This window comes from Erpetoichthys calabaricus, chromosome 18 (genome assembly GCF_900747795.2).
Source record: "Erpetoichthys calabaricus chromosome 18, fErpCal1.3, whole genome shotgun sequence".
NCBI lineage: Eukaryota > Metazoa > Chordata > Cladistia > Polypteriformes > Polypteridae > Erpetoichthys > Erpetoichthys calabaricus.
In genome coordinates, this window is record NC_041411.2 from 84,243,074 (window position 1) to 84,256,844 (window position 13,771).

A 13,771-nucleotide genomic window follows, 5' to 3' on the forward strand; every position below is an offset into this window, starting at 1 on the left:
GATTCTCTAATGTACCCTCGGCGATCTATTTCCTGTTATGTTCTCTATTACTGCAATTGCATTTTTTTTTCTTTTTAATAACAATAAAGATTGAAAAAAAAGCCCTTAATTGAGTGCCTGCACTTCCGCCCCTCAGTGAAAGGGGCGGGACGCTTGACTGAACTATGCAGCTGATTGGGTGGCTTCAGTCCAGGTCGGCTATTTTGGTGACGTCATGGCAAGTTTCCTGTCATGGCATCCTTCTTACCGGCGCCGGTTCAGGTTGAAAGTTAAGAAATCAAAGGGAGAAGGAGTCTGCGTGTGAAGTCGAAAGCTCACAGCGTCACGGGAGTGGCCGGACTTCGGGCGAAATCGGAATGCTGCGCTAACGGGATCTTTTCCGAGCTGGGCACCCGGAAGCGTCGATGGGCAGCGGCAAAAGTAGCGGTAACGGCGGCGCCCTAAGCAGCGGTACTCGGTTTGGTCTCTTTTTTATACTTGATATTGGCATTTGCTGAGTAGAAGGGGTCAGGGGTGCAGTTGTGATAAAAGTGATGTGAAAAAAGACCCCCCACACACATACCCCGGGAGGGTGGGTCCGGGTGCGGGTTGAATTCTGGTCCTGACTATTTGTATGTAATGTTTTTTTTTTCTTCAAATGAAATCATTAAGTTAAACAAAGTACAAAAGCTTCAACGTAGTCTTCAGCTAACATCTAATAAACTTTGGACAATTTAGCTGTAAATTATTCATCAGAGGCTTTCCGTCCCGGGGGTAGCAGATCCTTTCAATTAAACTAATTTCATCTTACTAACATATAAAAAATTGTGCAGCTTTAGCCAATATAAAAACAACACTTTCAGAAGTCATTCAAATTTTTATTTATACTAATGCACTCGTAATCTGAAAGCCTCTGACGAGACGCATTCCGCTGTGAATTACCGTTACTCGGCGATAAACTCCAGGACTACCAAACCATCATCACAGGGCCATTGAATTAATCACTGAAAATGTATTTATTATTTTTTTGTTTGTTTAACAAAACTTATTATTTGAACCCGGTACAGTTGTGTCTGGGGTTTGATGATCTGAGACGCCACCTACAGGCCACAGAAGCACATGCATTGAATTCTATGAAATACTGCATTATATTTGAATTGCCTAGAACTCTCTCCAATTTTCACAACCCAATGTGTTTTTTCGTATTGCGCCTGGTACTGCTGTTCAGTTTATTGTGTGAAGGCTATGAAATGTTTAAGCTTTACTGCCATTTCACTGCAGTGGCCTCTTACAGTAACCCACATCTTTGTGAACTGTGTTCTGCGGAACAGGTGATTAGCGCTTAATTAAATAAATTATGGAACATTTTACCACGTTTCCTATTTGAGGACAAACCCATTTCCAATTTATCAATATTTATACTATTATAATTTGCCTAGTCTGTCCATGCATTCTTATTGTGATTTTTATATTATGCAGATATGTAATGAGCACATTGTGTCAATGTTTGTAAGGCTTGGTTTATCTTTAAACAGGAATTGCCTGAGCCACTGCTGCCTAACCCGGACTCCTGTTATGGTGTCCTTTTCATGGTTCGGCATGCTGGTGTTGGCAGCCTTTGTCCTTTTCTGTGAGTGGATTGCAGTGGACTCGGGAGACTCGCCTTCCTCAGATACTGAAGATGCCCTGAAGAAGCCTCTGTTCAATTACAGCAGCGTCAGTCTACCAGACGAACATATCGGCTATTTGTTTCATAACAACCTGACCTTGGCCAAAATCTGTGAAAGCGATTCCCTTTGTCCATTTAAGGTAAGCGGGGCCTGTTTGTTACAGGCATTCTTCTTTTCGTGCCTCCTTTATCCGTGGTGTTCCCTTGATGATACCCATCTCATTTGTAAATTGTTTCATGAAGCCATTGTTTTTTGTTTCTGGGTCACAGTTTAAACATCAGAGCGTCTAGTGCTGGCGCACTCGGCACAAAACAGAGCAGCCCAAAGTTGCTGGAGCTCTGGTCTGATGAGCAGTGATCTCCCATTGTGTTTTGAACACATTGACCACCTTGGGCTTTAAAAAAAGGCTCAGAATGTACTGATACTATCAAAGAAATAGTCTCTCAGCTCTATGTAATGGTAAATAGACTTCATTTTTAATTTGCATATAGTGTATAATGTTCCTGCTTTCATATACGAGGGGCGTTCAACTATAAACAGGAATTTGTGAACTGCACTTTACTTATGGAATACAATTAAATGACTTGCATCCTATTTTTCTACGTAGTCTCCTGCACTGCAATTCACTTGTTCCAGCACTCAGGATGCTTCTTAATCCCCGAAGAGTAGAAGTCTTTTGACTGCATGTTGACCCGTTCTTGCACAGCGTCAATAACCTCCTCATTCGACTTGAATTTCATCCCTCCTAAAAATCCCTTAAGTGGACTGAAGACATGAGAGCCCTTGTACCAGTCATACACTCACATACGCTGAGAGAGGGAGACACTCGTCCCCAAACTGATGTTTAAGTCTGGAATAAATCTGAGATGGAATGACTCCTTCATTTGTTAAAAGTTTAATAATAATCTGCTGCACAACACCACTGTGTCCCTCCTGCTCCGACATATTGATTACAACTGACCGGAAGCAATACTAACGGCAGCTTCAAACATGCGTGTGTTTGCCCCATGAGTCACGTCTACCTTGCACTCTTTATAAGAACAAAGCATGAAAATTGCTGTTTATAATTGAACGCCCCTCGTATATACGCATGAGCAGCGCAGGGGTAGCACTGCTGCCTCACAAAACAAGGAGACTGCGGTTCATGTGCTCCCTGTGTTCAGGTGAATTTCCTCCCACAGTTCAATGACACACAAGAAAGATGAATTGTTATTGCCAAATTGACCCGTGTGTGTGTGTCACTCTCTCCTTCCTTGTGCCTGATGTGTCCTGGGATGGGCTTCAGATTCCCTGCTTAGGATAAGTAATAAGAGAACACGTGAACAGTCAAACAATTGGGGTTCCAGGACGGCTACTTTGTTTAACAAAGATCAGAATTCCATTATTGAGAGGCCAAAATCCATCAATGAGAGGTCCATGAGGTCCAGCACAAGTGCAGGCCTTTTTTAGCCAGTAAAGAGAGCTTCTTTATTGGAGGCCAGTCCACCTTTGATGCTTCTTCTGTAATGAACTCCGACTTCAGTTCAGCACATTCCTGAAATGGCAAATGGACCAGAAGAGGCCAGAAGAGACGTTCTGGGAGTGAGGTTGAAGTAACGCCAAAGTTCTTCCAGGGTATCATTCTCCACTCTGGAGGAAAAGAAGTCCACAATTGTGTCACACCTTTGTCCTTCCCTGTGACCCCTCCCTGGTTAGAGCCAGTAAAATGCTGCTAGGCTTTGGGTCTTTAATGTACACAAATATATAAAAATTGTCTTGTGGTTTACTCCTCAAATATCCGTCTCCATTTCTGAGTATTTGAGTAAGTCGAGTGGAGACCACTCATAATTTTTTTTTTTTTTTCTTCACGTTTACATAAATGACTCAAAGTTCAAAATTCTGCCTTCTTTTAATTAACAGGAACATCTAAAGAAAATGCAGTCTTGCTGGGGCTATGAGAAGACTTGCCAGCCTGAGTACAGATACAGCTACCCCATGTGCTCCGTTGTGGATGGAGGCTGGTATGTTCTCCACAGTGCCACCTTTGTCCTGGAGTGGTATTACACACTTAATAGACTATGGATGGTGGTCCTCAGATGCCTATGTGTGGCAATGTGTAAAACAGATGCACCGTAAATGAAACTACTCTTTATACAAAATTGCTGGTTTTTCCATTTTAAAAAAAAATCAAAACTGAAATCTTGAAACATTAGAACATTAGAACACTCAAAATGAGAACAGGCCATTCAGCCCAACAAAGCTCACCAGTCCTATCCACTTACTTCTTCCAAAAAAACATCAAGTCGAGTTTTGCAAGTCCCCATCGTCTTACTGTCCACCACACTACTTAGTCGCTTATTCCAAGTGTCTATCGTTCTTTGTGTAAAGAAAAACTTCCAAACGTTTGTGCAAAATTTACCCTTAACAAGATTCCAACTGTGTCCCAGTGTTCTTGATGAACTCATTTTAAAGTCACCGTCTCGATCCACTGGACTAACTACCTTCATAATTTTAAACACTTCAGTCAGGTCACCTCTTAATCTTCTTTTGCTTAAACTGTAAAGGCTCAGCTCTTTTAATCTTTTCTCATAACTCATCCCCTGTAGCCCTGGATTCAGCCTAGTTGCTCTTCTCTGGACCTTCTCTAGTGCTGCTATGTCCTTCTTGTAGCCTGGAGACCCAAACTGCACCCAGGACTCCAGATGAGGCCTCACCAGTGTGTTATAAAGCTTGAGCAGAACCTCCTGTGACTTGTACTCCACACATCAAGGCGCTATATAACCTGACATTCTGTTAGCCTTCTTAATGGCTTCTGAACACTGTCTGGAGGTTCATTGTGTCAAGTCCACTACGACTCCTAAATCTTCTCATGAGACGTACTTTCAATGTTTAGACCTCCCATTGTGTATTCAAACCTCACATTTTCACTTCCTATGTGTAATTCTTTACATTTACTGACATTAAATTTCATTGTCCACAAATCTGCCCGAGCCTGTCTTCTGTCCAAGTCCTTCTGTGATGATACAACGGATTCCAAATAATCTGCTAATCCACCTACCTTGGTATCATCTGCAATCTTAACCAGCTTGTTCCTTATATTCCTATCTAAATCATATATATAATTAAAAATAGCAGCGGCCCCAGCACTGCCCCCTGTTGGTCACCACTCAACATTTTCTAAGCATGTTTTCAAATATGGTCCTCATTTAAATTTGCTTCTTGCAGAGTTGCATTTCACTGCTTATACACCACAGTGTGAAGCTCCAGCAGGATTTCAGGAAAGCCCTTTAAAGCAGGGGACCCCAACTCCAGTTCTGGAGGACCACCATGGCTGCAGGTTTTCATTCTAACCCTTTTTTTAAATGAGTGCCCTATTTGTGCTGTTAATCAACTTCTCGGGAATTCATTTTAATTGAATTCCTTTTTTAAGATTTGCTTCCCTGAATTTCTTAATTTCTTTTCCTTAAATGGCACCCAAACAGAAATGAAATGTGAAACGAGTGAGCCAACAGAAGACCAACTAAGTCAGGACCTCAAACTCCAACCAATTTCACTCCAACCAGCTGCTTAATGAGGTGCCGATTCTTGTCGTTAATTAAACTCGTTCTTTAATTTCATGGCTTGTTGCTGCTCTCGTGGTGCATTAGCAGACATCTCCGACATTGTTGATTTTCTCTTTCTAAGAGCTCTGGTAAAATGTTTTGGGGACCTGAGCAGACCAACATTTATTTTCAGATATTGGATGATGGGCACCAGTTGTTTTGGTTCATTTTGTATCTTATTCTTGTTTGGCTGCTAATTAAGGAAAAATAAACAATTAAGGGGTCTGAGTCTTCAAGAGCAAATCAAATAAAATTAATTCAAAAGAAGTTAATTAGCAGCAAAAAAGAGGAGACTCATTAAGAAAGGGGTTAGAATGAAAACCTGCAGCCACGGTGGTCCTCCAGGACTGGAGTTGGTGACCCCTGCTTTAAAACTAACTTTGTGTATTCCAGAAACACACAACATCCTCTTTAGATAAGAAACTCTATTTATGGGAAGGTACAATTAAATACAAATACCAAATCTATGTGTGTTGTTTATTTTTCTTTTTTTTTTTTTTAACAGGGTTAATTCAATTTCAGCCGCACAAGAACTTTTCTGGAAACAAGCAGACTTTGGTTATGTCCGAAAACAAATGGACCAAATGAAAGTGTTATGTGAACCCCAGAAACCAGTAAGACATTTTATCCAAAATGTTGCTACCTGTTTTTACTGTTAAATAGAAAATGAGAGCATTGGGGTAATAAGAACAGGCCATTCAGGCCAGCGGGCCCGTCCACCCTATCCATCGAAGTGTGGTGGTCTCACTGAATACGTGAGACTCCCATCAGAGTCTGAAATGTGCTGGCTAACAGGAAACGCCAAGAAGTGCAGGTATGGAGGTATGAAGTGCAGGGTCCTCGCTGTTTTCATTGCTTTTCTTTCTAACTGTCTCTTTGTACTTGTGGCCCTTGTTTGTGTTGTCCTCATAAATTCATTGCAGGCGTCGCTTTCAAATTTGCCAATTAATTAAATGACTGGCATTCTGTTAAAATACTAAAAATCCGCTTAAACAATTTCTTAGAAACCAAATGAAAGCAATGCATAACAACAAAAAAAAAATAATGTGAGCACTGTAATATAATAAGCAAAAATTTTTTTAAAATCTATTGTATATTAAAGATTAACTAGGGGGCTTCGCTCGCCAACCCCCCGGCCTGCGCTACACTCCAGCCACTTTGTGTCTCTGCCGCTCGCATATGTGGGTTTCACTTTCACCAAACAGCAGATCTTTTAAGAAACACTACTTTTCCCTGATGGCAACATGAATTAGATGATCTATAAGTCTCCAACTTAAAGTTTAAATCTGAAAAATATATTCGATCTCTTTTCACTGTTCCGTTATTTCACCGAGTAATAATTTCTGTTTGTTTGTGCTAATGCGATCTTTACTATCAGCTTTTTTGTGACTTTCAAATTTTTGTACTTTCATTATCTCTAACCTTCTCTGCATGTGTATCGCACCAACGTTTTTGAATTCTTTACGACATTCTACTTGTCATCTACTCTTTGTCTTTTATTTCCAGCCCCGGGCCTGATTAAATCTCTTGGCACAAAGTCTCGTCTCGCGGGACATGAAAGTATGTCTCTGGAAAAAGTCGCATCTCGTTCCAGGATTTATTTATATAATAAAGAGATGTTTCATCAGCTTGTTATATACAGCGGGGAAAATAAGTATTGAAGATGTCAATGTTTTTTTTTCTCAGTAAATATTTCTAATGCGGCTATTGACGTGAAATTTTCACCAGACGTCAGTAACAACCCAAGTCCATAAATTAAGTTATGTGTAATAAAGTGCAACGACACAGGGAATAAGGATTGAACACACTTACTGAAAATTATTTAATATTTAGTAGAAAAGCCTTTGTTGGTAATGACCGCTTCAAGACGCCTCCTGTATGGAGAAACGAGTCGCCTCCATTGCTCAGGTGGGATTTTGGCCCATTCTTATTTCCACACAAACTGTCTTCAAATCTTGAAGGTTCCGGGGGTCTCTTCTGTGAACTCTGATCTTCAGTTCTTTCTGTAGATTTTCAATGTGATTCAAGTCGGGTGACTGACTGATTGGGCCAATCTAGCAGCTCGATTTTCTTTATTCTCTGAAACCAATGGAGAGTTTCCTTGGCTGTGTTTGGGATCCTTGTCTTACTGAAATGTCCCTCCTCGTGTCATCTTCAGCAGCAGATTCTTATCAAGAACGTCCCGCTACATTTCTCCATTTGTCCTTCCTTCAATTCTATGAAGTTGGTTCACTGGTGGTGGGGTGTTTGTGGGGTGATGTGCAGTGCCATTTCTCCACCAAACATGGGGTGTGTTATGATATCCAACAAATCCAGTTTTGCTCTCATCTGACCAGACTCCCAGTATTTTATTGGCTTGTCCAAATATTGTGCAGCAAACTTTAAATGAGCTTCAATGTACTTTGTCTTCTGCAGTGGAGTCTTGAGTGGTGAGCGGTGTGCATAGAGGCCATGGTGGCGGCGTGCATTACTTACTGGACCTGCTAATTCCTGGTCCTTCTGGCACTCTCGGCAAATGGTCCTTGGCTCTTGGACATCTCCTCTGGTTATTCTTTTGACAGAAAGCACCTGGTCGTATCCGCTTTATGGTGAAGTGATGTTCTTTCAACTTCCGGATTGTGGCCCCAACGGTTCTCAGAAGTTTAGAAGTACGTCTGTCACCATTGCCATCAGTAAGGTCGTGAAGGTCCTGAGAGAGCTCTGTGCTTTTACCCATCCCGAGATGCTTCTTGTGTGACACCTCAAGAATGATAGGCCATCAATTAGGACTAAAACAGCTGATGTTTATTTGCACTGCTAGGTGGCTGTCAGGATTGACAGATGTCAGCGGGTTTCTTGGCTTTTCGGACCCTTTTGCACCTCCTGTTCTTGTTGTGTTCAATACCCTTTCCCTTTGTCATCCCACTTTATTTCACATAACTTAATTTATGGACTTGTTTGGTTTGATTTGTTTGGTAACAACCCAAGTAATCCACACATACAATGTCTGGTGTAAATTTCATGTAGTTGATGCGTTTGATTCTTATTTTCCCCGCTGTGAATGTTTTAGATATTATTAATGTTCACGGCTGCCCACATCTGCTGTCCGCCTCGTAACTATTCATGGTCAGGTCGGTGTGTCTGTGGAGAGAGACGCTTACAGTTACAAGAAACAATAAGTGATGCTTCTGTAATTACCTGGAGTTCTGTATCGATTACAGCAGACTCCTCCAATCTCATCTCCTTAATTGAAACGCCTTTCTTCAATTAGCTTTTGGAGAAGTCATTAACACGGAGATTGACTTATTTTTTTTTCCAGTCTGCACCACGAATGATTTTTTCTTTTCGTGTCTTTATTGAGCGTACCAAGTACAGCGGTGTCTGTGTTATCAGTTTAATTAAGTTGTGTTTGTCTTAAAATGTGTGCTCTGATCTTCATCTGTCAGTAATCAGTCCAGAAATGCAGGTTATTCCAAAGGGCTCTCTTACATTTTTTGTTAACTATTAAGACTTTCATTGCTGGTAGTGATTTTTTAATTGAATTGAATTTAATTTTACACAAGGGGTCTAATTTATATTTTTCTACTTGGGCAAATCAAATTCTGGTTACAGTAGTGATAATTATTTGAAACTGATTTCCAGTTTTCCGATGACCCCTGTAGATCCTGTGCTACGCTCTGAAAGGCGCACCTCATGTATTAAGTGACTTCATGTTGGTCTTTCCACTTATTTATTTATTTATGCTAAAACCTGAACATTGCTGCATTAATTACAATTAAATGTCACAATTTACCTGTTACTATGTATTTGTGTATGAAATGACACGGTTTTGTTTTTCAGGAAGATTCATCCCTCGTATGTACCAGCTTGCTTCTGCATTGCACGGCGTCAAAGTTTTATCTAGATCTGAGAAACCCAAGGAGAACCCAAGACAGGTCTCTCAATTCTCTTTCTAAATTTGAAAAACGGTTACATTGTGAACACAGTTTACAAAATTTTGCTGTGGAAAGCTTTTAAGCGTTGTTCCATTTTTTTTTTCTTTTTCTTCAAATTTTCTTCATGAGGCAATGGCTGCGCTGTCAGAATGTGACACAACAGAGCATCAGCCATACGACAGGCGCCTCCAAACTGCTATGGGAGATCAGAGAAATAACCAGAAAATGTTTTGGGAAAAAAAGATTACCATGGAATAAATTAAGAAGATTAGCTTAACGCAGGAAGTTTAGTATTTTTCAGGTCAGTTATTTCTTCACATACATGCTATGTATGCATTGTCCACGCAAAAGTGTATTCTAAAGTCCAGTGTTTTCTACAAAGTAAATATATATATATATATATATATATATATATATATATATATATATATATATATATATATATATATTAATATAATATATATAATATATATATATATATATATATATTAATATAATATATATATATATAATATAATATAGATAGAGAGACAGATATATATACTATAGATAGATAGAGAGATAGATATACTATAGATAGATAGAGAGAGATATAGATATACTGTACTATAGATAGAGAGATATACCACAGATAAATAGATGGATATAGAGATAGATAGATGGACAGATAGAGATATAGATATACTACAGATAAATAGATAGAGAGAGAGAGATACTGTAGATGGATAGATAGATATAGATATGCTATAGATAGAGAGATAGATATATAGAGAGATGGATAGATAGAGATATAGGTATACTACAGATAAATAGATAGAGAGATATACCGTAGATAGATAGAGATAGATATATAGATATAGAGAGAGATAGATAGATAGATAGATGGATAGATAGAGATGTAGATATACTACAGATAAATAGATAGATATACCGTAGATAGATGGATAGATAGAGAGATAGGTATACTACAGATAAATAGATAGATATACTGTAGATAGATAGAGATAGATAGATAGATATATAGAGAGAGATAGAGATATAGATATAGAGAGAGATAGAGATGTAGATATACTGTAAATAAATAGATAGAGAGATGGATATACTATAGATAGACAGATAGATATAGAGATAGAGAGATAGATATATCTATCTCTCTATCTGTCCTGCACTGGTGCTTTACAATGAAAGCAATGGGGCACAAAGCACCGCCGTAAAATAACGGCCTAAAACTCGCCGAGCACGGCCATTTTGAGTTTCCACCTCAGTTTGTAATAACAAAAGGGATCTTGAAGTAATCATTTCAGCACATTGTCCTGGTCCTCTTTTTCTTGAGTTAAGGATGAGTTTTTTTTTTTCTGTTGGCTTGACTGACTTTTCACATACATACAGATGTGAATCGCAAAATCAAACCAACCCTGTGGCATGAAAAGCTGACTGTGATTTTTATCTTTCGAGAGGAACCAACAAATTATTGAGGAAGACTGAGGTAGTGTGCACAGCCGTTCTTTCTTTTAAAATGTCTCAATCCCATTATATTGGCGTTTCATTGTTGGAAAAATGATATGTGTGAACAATTTGACAATGTGTGTGCAATCGTAAAACGCGGATCAATACTCGACAACTGTCTTGGCTTGAAAAATTGACATATTTGGTCAAATTTTAAGGCTTCCATTTTCCGGCTTACCCATGCCCTGTATAATTCCAATATAAAATACCAATGCAGGCAAGACAGTTTTTTTTTAAATTTATAGAAAATGCTAGATTTTGGAACCAAATTTTACATGGCAATTGCATATATGCCACATTTCTGAAGAAATAACTTTAACTTGAAAAATACCAAAGTGATCGTTTATGGGCAACGCATTTAAATGAATGAAAATCTACAAAAATTGTGCAATACTACAAGCAATCAAAGAGTAGAATGTTATATAACTATCATAAATTATCAAGAATAAGTGCAAAAGTGCTATAAAAACCTATTAGAAGAAAATCCCAAGTGTCTAAATAAACATTTATTCTTGCTCTGACGATCAATTATTAGTCTTTTGTCTTTTTTTTTAATAATTATTTTAATAATAATTATTTGCATTTATGTAGCGCTTTTCTCACTACTCAAAGCGCTCAGCAATTGTAGGTTAAGGGCCTTGCTGAAGGGCCCAACAGAGCAGAGTCCCTTTTGGCATTTACGGGATTCGAACCGGCAACCTTCCGATTGCCAGTGCATATCCCTAGCCTCAAAGCCTAAGCTCCTGGTTCTTCCCAGATCAGTAAGAGAATTCCCAAGTGGAGTGTCCGAGTTGCGTTCCACATGGATTCTCCCATAGCAGCGCTTCTCGCCATCGCGTTTTGAGACTAGTCACGAGATTGTGGGCTCACTTCCTGAGCTCTTTGAGTAGTGAGATAATAAGCGCTATTTTAATGTAAAGAATTATTAATTATTATTAGTCTCTCCATCTGTGCCAGCTGCATTGCACTAAAACAGAGAACAGCAGAAACAGGGTCGCTACAGACATGATTAGATTTGGTGGCACTAGATGAAGATCAGACCACCTTGTATTAGTAATCAGTGTATTTACTTTACATCCTTGTAATTTATTCATCTTTTCATTGTTAATCTGAAAATAAACATCTAATATGAATTTTTTTTTTTTAAAGTTTTGCCAGTGCTTACAATCTTACTGTACAGGAGTAAGAAAATATTTTTCTTCCCTTTGTTTTATAAAGTACATTTACTTGTTACTGATCAAAGAGAACTTAACAACTTGTAGACACTCTTTTGTTTAATGTTTCTTTATTGCAGATACAAGGAGGATTTTCTCCAGGATGGTGAAATTGGAGGGCACTGCAAGCTCAACAAGGCAGCCCTCCTTGCTGAAGGACAGCATAAAAGCCCACTGCAGTCTTGGTAAGCTCACTCTCATCCTATCAGCCCTCCACTAACTCCCTGATGATGTTAATCCACCATAATAAAAAGATGAAGTGTCTGTGTGTCCATCCGGCTGCTACATCTGTCATTCCAAAAGATGGCACATCACAATCATTTATAGTAATAAAATGCATTGCACTTGTCATTCCAACAGTTGGCGCATTACAAACCTTAACACTGCTTTTTTGACTCCAATACCAAATGGCACAAAATAGAGACATGTGTGCTGCAGATGGCAATGCTGAGGTCTCCGTTGCTGTCTTAGACGGGTAGCACAGCTAGCCATTAAAATACCAGTAGAGGATGTTTGTGTCCTGTTCAATTATTCTAATATTTAATGGGAGTATCTTGATATCTGAGCAGCCTATGAGTGATGGATATCTGAAATCACTGTGTAAATGACTAATTATATAATTATGAGCATTAGCTGTTTAAATGATTAAACCAGTTACTGCATGGCTCTTACCTCAGAATGGTCAACTTTGTGCAGGTCTTCTGAGCTGCTCTCCTATTCTGCACTTAAGCTTCACCCTTTTGAGAATGGAGAATGTGATCTAATAGTTGAGAAGCCAGCCGTTTTTATGAAACTGGATGCAGGTAAATCATTTGTTTCTTCTGTCTTAGTGCTGAAAGTGGCGATTAAGCTGAGATGAGTCTCCGTTTTCATCTGTCATGCATTTGTTGTGTTCAGAATTGTGCCAATGTTTTAGAAAACAGTACAATGTATGAGATGAATGTTTAGTAAAGTTTATTGCGTGACAGACGATTGTTTCCTGCAGTAGTTCACTTGAGTCACAGATTATATTTGCCTAAAGGTAGCTTATTACAATTGGATGAAAGTCACAGAATGTAATGGTAGCGATGAGGCAAACGGCTGCTCCTCGTGATGAACAAGTCCTTGTAAAACTGAAATGCAAGCCATTCACGTGTCCGTTTGAACAGGCCAAGTAAACCCCGCTGTCTCTCGATTCTCGATCTTTCTGTACAGACTGCGTGGATTTCTCTGTATGTAGTGCTTATGACCGACAGTGGCCTCCACGCGCGATAAGATCCCTAATTTTCCTGCTTTAAGTCTGGTATTCAGCTCTTAAATGACCCCTGCCTTCTGTCCTGGGACGTTATTACACATGCTAGACTATAAAACAGGTGTTTATTTAAAAAAAAAGCTGTATCAAGGACATATTGAATTAATATACCATATTAATGACCATAATTAATATATATTGGACCACAGATCCAACTGGGGGATTAGATGGCCAGAACCTGGTAGGTACCACCCGTAAATGGGCCTCCTTGTGCCACTAAATTCGAGCTGCCATTTAACCAGGGAGGCACAGAGGTGACGTACAGATTACACACGGGCAGCCCCTAGGTGTGGCATTTGAACCACTGTGGCGCACCATACCTTTGTTGAAATAACTAGTTAAATATGAAATATCATTTGGAAATTTTGCAAACAAATCTGTTGATCTTGGCACTTCATTCCTTGTCAGTCTCCATCCTGGTGTGGAGCAGCTCAAGGAGGTGGGAAGCAAGAGGGAGCCGTTCGCTCATATCCTGTGGGCACAAAGTGACATGGGTATGATGAGTCGGTGAGACGGGAGTGGAGACTCTCTGCGGGACCACTGAGCGGTGGGATTGTAGCTCAGCCTAACATGGAGTTTTGGGTTCAGCTGTCAGACATTTTCAGGCCCACTCTGC

The 13,771-nt window shown here is 39.5% G+C and overlaps 1 protein-coding gene across 3 annotated transcripts in view; it reads left to right on the top strand.

Moving 5' to 3' along the window:
- The window catches only part of eogt (EGF domain-specific O-linked N-acetylglucosamine (GlcNAc) transferase), a 28,082-nt gene continuing 14,311 nt past the window's right edge, over window positions 1–13,771 (top strand). For 2 of the 3 annotated variants that reach the window (XM_028825046.2, XM_051921111.1), the window contains exons 1-7: window positions 6–450; window positions 1,515–1,788; window positions 3,549–3,649; window positions 5,736–5,844; window positions 9,050–9,144; window positions 11,945–12,049; window positions 12,561–12,667. In XM_028825046.2, the coding sequence (XP_028680879.2) occupies window positions 1,555–1,788; window positions 3,549–3,649; window positions 5,736–5,844; window positions 9,050–9,144; window positions 11,945–12,049; window positions 12,561–12,667 (751 nt within the window). In that variant the 5' untranslated portion in view covers window positions 6–450; window positions 1,515–1,554. Of the gene's footprint in view, window positions 451–1,514; window positions 1,789–3,548; window positions 3,650–5,735; window positions 5,845–9,049; window positions 9,145–11,944; window positions 12,050–12,560; window positions 12,668–13,771 lie in introns of all 3 variants that reach the window. The other variant, XR_007933865.1, reaches the window with a different exon arrangement.